Consider the following 6,593-nt stretch of genomic DNA (forward strand, 5'->3'; position numbering starts at 1 on the left):
ACAGACCCATGTGGCAGCAGGACAGAAAGAGGAAGACTTGAATTGTTTTCAGGATATGATCGTTTTCCTGCTTAGCTTTTGACTGATTTTAAAGCAAACATATTGCTCATTTTTATGTGCAAGAACGTTTTTAATTGGTACTTCTGAATGAATTCCCTTTGGAAAGATCATTCCTTTTGAAGGCCCACGTTCCCAGGACTAAACCCTCTCCAAACACAGAGCAGGCAGGGAACAGAGATCTTGCTGCTTGCTATCCATGTCCCCCCAACATGCACCTCGTTTCTTGCATCATAAAAATGGCTCACTACGATACCAGGTAGTTTCAGTAAATTGTTTAAATTTTGCTTTGAAAGTCTGGTTTTAGGGGAAAATTTGGATTGTAAACAACTGCAGGACAAACATTGTAAATAAAAAATTTAAAAGCCTTTAACAGGGATTTAAAAAAGCTTTATTTTAATGGTAATACAATGATTTTTAGGAATGACACTGCATTTATTTACAGCAACCAGCAGTAACCTTATTCAGAGCAAACTTCTAATAGAGAGGCTTCCTTCTTCCACCAGAAGGCTTTTCTTGCCCTCTTTCCTCCTCAGGACACCAGCTTCGGCATCCTTACCTGACAGGCGTGCTTTCTGTTCTGCTTTTGCAGGAGGTTGTGAGGGCTGCTGAAGATGTCCGATAGTCTGGATATTGAAGAGAAACCTCCAGCCCCACCGTTGAGAATGAACAGCAACAATCGCGATTCTTCAGCACTAAACCACAGTTCCAAACCGCTCCCCATGGCCCCTGAGGAGAAGAACAAGAAAGCCCGGCTTCGCTCCATCTTCCCAGGAGGAGGGGATAAAAGTAAAGTATCAGCAGTGCGAATGGGTGGCGACATCTCTGTTTGCTTTCTGTTGGTTCTTGGTTGCCGCGTTTCCTTTCTGCCACTGTTTTCTTTCTGTTTCAGTTGCTGAACATGGTAAAGTCCTTCCAAAGCCTTCTGTTCCATTTACTCTAGTAACATGTTTCAAAGGAGGAGGAGGTGTTCAGTCAGTTGCTTTCTTGCCTTCGAAAAGCCAGCAAAACGCGCGCACATTGTGCGACTTGCCTTTTAAAAACAACTTTATAGTTAAGCTGGGGAATCCTTTCCTTTGGATTTTGCATTGCGTTTGCAGTAAAAACAGAGATGAGGTGGTGTACTTTTGAAAATATGTTTGCAGAAGGAAGAAGGCAGTATGCCTGACACTTTTGGTTTGGGTTTTTTTTTTATGCACTTACATTCCAGGAATGGGAGCAAGGCTTTTCTTGCTTGTTGCTTTTGCAGTGAGAGGGGATGCAGAATGGCTTTGTTTAAAATGTGCTAGGTATGATTACAGCAAGAGAGTCTTCTAAACATGCAGGAAACCATTTCAGTTGCATTCTTTGAAATGCATTTGCAGAAAGGAGTGTGTTTTGAGTTAGTGTATTTACAGAATTAAGGGAAGGGTTTCTCTTTTTTTGTGATGCCATGGGAATGGATGGGCTGCACCCACAAGTGCTGAGGGAGCTGGCTGATGTTACTGCAAGGCCACCCTTGATTATCTTTGAAAGGTTATGGTGGCTGGGGGTATTCTGATGACTGTAAAAAAAAAAAAACCCAAACAAACAAAAAACCCAAAACAAACCAAAAACCACCTCCCCCCCCAAAACAACAAAAAAAGGACCCCACAAAACAAAAAAAAAGCAAATGTCTCTTCTGTCTTTAAGAAGGAGGATCTGGGGAACTACGGGCCTGTCAGCCTCACCTCGGTCCCTGGGAAGCTAGTGGATCAAATCCTCCTGGAAACCATTTCCACACAAATGAAGGATAAGAACGTGATCGGGAATAGTCAGCATGGATTTATGAAGGGGAATTCATGCTGAACCATACTGACAGCCTTCTGCCATGAGATGACAGGCTTGGTGGTGAAGGGAGAGCCGTGGGTGTTACTTCTACTTTAGTAACACATTCAATGCAGCCTCCCATAGTATTCTCACAGACAAACTGATGAAGTGCAGTCTAGATCAGTGGAGAGGGAGGTGGACTGAAAACTGGCTGAAACTCTGGGCTCAAAGGGTTGTGATCAGCTACATGAAATCCAGCTGGATTTTGAGAGGGATGCTGCCTTCGATTTGAGTTGCTGTTCCTCCAAGGAGAGCTCAGAACTGTGGAGCTGTGGTCGTTCCCTCAGGGCTCCAGCTCGCCTGTTCCCGGAGTCTCTTCCACAGGTGGTGTGGAGCAGTTGGGGGTGGCCTGGCACTCAGAACTCCTCACGGGCACAATTTCACAAATTCACAGTTTCACACAAGTGTGTGAAAGCACAATTTCAGCCCCATTCCTCCCCTCAGTCAGGGACGGTCCTGGTGGTTCCTCTCACGTGAAGGCTGTGACCGGATGGGCCCGTTCCTCAGGCAGACCTGGCTGGTTCACTCTGCAAAGTGCTTCCCAAAAATGTCCCCTTCGGGGAACAAAATCAGTTTTCAATTGATTGTTTTTAAAGGCCAAAATTACAATCTCTTCCTGGCTTGTTTAATTCCTGGAAGGACTTGGGTCACTTCTTCCCCTGACTGCCAGCAAGGATGGTGTTCTGTCTCTCAGAGGGAACGGTTCTTAAGCGGGAGGTGCTGTGTGAAATGCATGAAGTAACGGGGAGACCCCAAACCAACCCCTCCTGGAAATTATCAGTGATGGTAAAAATAGATGTAATTAATTACCAGTCAGAGCGGTCTTAGGAAGCATACAAGTGTCATGATTTTACATGTGACTGTGAGGGAAAGTAAGCTAAGATTTACAGCTTTATTTTGTTGGGTGAAATAATAAATGGAGGAAGTTTAGCCTGGCTGGCCAAGCCCCTTGAGGTGGTTAAATCTCAGGGTTGGCTTGTGGGTCAGGGTATCAGCTGGCCTGTGCATGCTTCACAGACTCCATGACACATTTTTGAGTGTCCTGCTTATAAAACAGAAGGCGATTAATATGGCTGCTCTCATCTAGTGCAGTGCTTTGCAGCATCACAAGTTTATATTTATAGTCCACCGCTGGTACTAGTAAACAGAACATGAAGAAAACACCACGACAGGGTGTTTCTGCCTGAACCTGCAGGAACTTTGTCGTCTTCCATTTGCTCACCAGACAGGAAGGATGTGAGGATGGATATGCTGTGGTATGTTCTCTCCAAGGCAATGGTGTATGCCGGGGCGGCTTGTGCTTGGGGACCAGAAATCTTTCGCAGTCGCTCCCCTGTAGGAGTGTAGGGTTTTCAGTTAGGGTTTGAGCACTTCTGTGTTTAAAACCTTGTTTTGGCAAGCCGCTGATGGCTCTGTGGGGCCCCTCTGTATTTCTACAGTGGAAACAAGCCACTGAGGCGTTAGTGTCCTGCTCCTTCCCATAGCACCTGACCTCCCTATGTTCCTTGGTATAGCTCCTCTCGCCCCCATCTCTGGGGTAAGGTGCCCCATTTTCTGGGGGCAGGAAGCCAAGGCAGGGAACTGAAATACGTTTCCAGTGTCACGTGGACAATCTGTGTGGAACAAAGAGCTGAACCCATTCCCCCACAGCCCATGCTGAAGCTGTGAAATTGGCCTGCCTTCCTTGGAGGTAATGATGGTGATGGGAGCCACGGTGGAGCTCATGGCATTAGTGTTCCCTTTCAGCAGAGGGCTCTAACCTCGGGAGAATTGAGAGCAGAAAGAAATGACTTGCGTTCTCCTGATTGTTTGATACAACCTTGTTCTTCATTCATTAAACCACCTGTAATTGCTGTGCTATGAAATAAATTAATACTCTGTGAAGTGGTGGCTCCACAAAGGCGTAGAGCATTCGACCTAAAGAAATGAGAGGGGAGCAGGTCCCCCACAGCTCAGATGCCCCTTTCAGCGGAAGAATTAGACCTGTGTTAAGATTTCTGGGTGAATAATACCACTTCCATTGAAGCTGCTTTAGACTTAGCTGCGGATGGGAGCAGAGTCTGACCTTTGGTCATCTGGTTGCCTCCTGTACAGAATAACAAGAAAAGAGGGAAGGAGAAAAACTCAGAGGGGTTAAGATTAACGGAGGAGAAAGAAAAGGACAAGGCTGCTGGGGCCGGACAGGAGGAGCAGAGTTGGAAGGAGGATGGAAGGGCAGCATGGGTGACAGTGGAAGGGAGAGGGGATGGAGGAAGAACAGAATGAGATGAAGAGGAGGCAAGAGAACAGGAGGGCATAAATGTGAGGTGAAACCCTTCCTCCCTCTCTGGAGAAAAGCTGCCACTTAGCTGAGTCACATTTTGCTTGAAAACGACTGCTCTTTTAACATAATAATGATGGTGATGATGCAGACTGTGGAAGACAGAAAACTCTTCCCTTGTTCTCTGTTAATCTGTAATAGTTGCTGAGGTGGTGTGGGTGGCCCTCGTGGCTAACTGCTGCGCAGCAGGAGCATGTCGTGAGGGGCATTTGTAAGAAAATCAGATAGGAATGTCCCATATAAAACCCTTGAATCCATCAGTCATTGCTTCAAAAAAGTCATGCCTTTAAGTATCATTTCACCAGTTCAATGTAAAACAGAATGGATTTGAGTTGCAGGGCACAGACAGTAGTGTCAAAGTTTTTAGACTGGGTAAGAGGTAAGGGTGTTGCAAGGAGATGTTTACTTCTGTATTTAATTTATAGTTGTTACATTTATAGTTAATTTATAGAATGAGCTAGAACGCTTGCCCCCTGGCAGGAGAGGCCTAGAATGGACAAGTGCTGCTTTTGATGGAACATTTGCTGTTGTAATGCCTTATTTCACTTCTAGATTTGACTGTTGCTTTGAGCTGAATTTGATGATCCTTTAAATCTAATTTTCACTGCATTTGCTTGCAAATGATGAGATAGGAGAAGCCAGTTTTGTTATCTATGATAAAAAGTTATATATGCTGAATGGAGATGACATCTTGTCACTGGCAACATCTACCCTGAAAATTAAACAACATCAACTTAGAGATAAAGGAAGGAGAAAACCCTTTGCATTTGGATTTGATACATTGCTGCCATCTTTACTGAATGCAAAACGAAAATAATTTATCAATTAACATTGTGTAGGGGTGTGCAGTGCAGACAAAAGGTGACAGTTAATTACTTAATGAGGATAAATGCAGAGAAAGGATTAGAAACATCCAAAATATGCTAGACTATAATTACGAAGAGCACAGCATCTTCCAGCTGAAGGAGGCTGTAAGGTAGAATAAGAAAGATATGCAAAGAGAGGCCTCGTGGAGCTACAGCCTGTGAGCAAAGACGGACCCAGGCTGGGAGGGGTGCTGATACATCCTGAGCTCAGCCTTTGGATGAGTTTGCCCTAGGTAAACTTACAGAGCTGGCAAATGTAATACTAAACAGCGAAGGAAAATGTTAATTAAAAGTCCATGAGCATAGTAGTGCTTTATGTTAGCAGAATGATGTGCCAGGAAATAGATTTTGCAAAGCTCCATCCTGGCTGATATTGGTAGGAGGAGACACTTGCTTTTGAATTAAGACACGCACAAAATTGTCTTCATCCAGCTGTTTTTGATGTGCATAACATGGCTGTCACTGGCACTGCACCGAAGGAACACGGAAGGCAAAGGCAGGACCCGAACAACTGCTCCTTTCTCTCCTGCTGATGTGTAACTATGGCACATGTATTCATTTTCATATTATCATTAATAAATGGCGACACACTGGCCTTTAGAGATCCTGACAGAGAGTCCCACTGTGATAAGGCACAGTATAAACCTCTTGCATACCTCTGGGTTTCTCACAACGGTTAGCGTGAAGCCACGTCACATCAGATCGATAGAGCAAGCCTGCTCAGGACCATGATGAGGATATTTAAACTGGTAGGAATGGCAACAGAAGAGGTGGGATCTTGGGGTGCAGAGTGCTTTCCTTAAAGATACGAGGTGATGTGACTTTTTTTGTATTCTACTTAAGCGCTTTATGCGTGTCGTGTTTTCTGATTTTGTGTTAATAACTCTCGCGTACTGCATGCGGGCACTGTAATATTTGTTCTGTTCTAGTCATTAGCATGTAATTTTTCCACTGAAATGACAAATGTATTTGGTAGCATGGCAGTTCCCCTCTCGGCTGTTACGTATATACCACTGGCTCTAGCAAAGATCCTACAGACAGCTCTGTACTGTATTATTCAGCCACGTGGTAGTTAGTCTTGGAGCATGCTGGTTCTCCAGGGAAGCCAAATATTTCAGGTACCTGCCAGAAGGATAGATGTCTGAACGTGAGTTTATGCTACGTTTGTCTGGGCGTTTGGGAGTTTTCCAGAACTGGCATTATTGCCACCATTTTTCAGAGAAATCGCTGTTGAACGTGGATTCTTGATGCATCAGAGTGAAGGCAGCTTTTCGCAGCCTTTATTCCACTCCTTTATCGGGGTCAATAAAACTGGGCTGAACTGAGATTTGTCAATAGTAAAAAGCACAGGAGACGGATGACAACAAGGGATGCTACTTTCAAAAGGTGTTAAAATAGGAGGGAGATGAGAAACATACACAGATTGACTGACTTCCAAGTCTCTCCTTCAGTAAGATACTGCTGAAGGAGTAGTATTCCGCTCTGTGAATACTGGCGGAGCG

At 44.6% G+C, this 6,593-nt stretch overlaps 1 protein-coding gene across 3 annotated transcripts in view; it reads left to right on the top strand.

The window, feature by feature from the left end:
- Nucleotides 1–671: 671 nt before the first annotated feature.
- The window catches only part of PAK3 (p21 (RAC1) activated kinase 3), a 37,517-nt gene continuing 31,595 nt past the window's right edge, over nucleotides 672–6,593 (top strand). For all 3 annotated transcript variants that reach the window (XM_009649369.2, XM_009649368.2, XM_009649370.2), the window contains exon 1: nucleotides 672–846. In XM_009649369.2, the coding sequence (XP_009647664.1) occupies nucleotides 672–846 (175 nt within the window). The remainder of the gene's footprint in view (nucleotides 847–6,593) is intronic.

The sequence above is a fragment of the Egretta garzetta genome, unplaced genomic scaffold (assembly GCF_000687185.1).
Source record: "Egretta garzetta isolate BGI_Z169 unplaced genomic scaffold, ASM68718v1 scaffold412, whole genome shotgun sequence".
Classification (NCBI taxonomy): domain Eukaryota; kingdom Metazoa; phylum Chordata; class Aves; order Pelecaniformes; family Ardeidae; genus Egretta; species Egretta garzetta.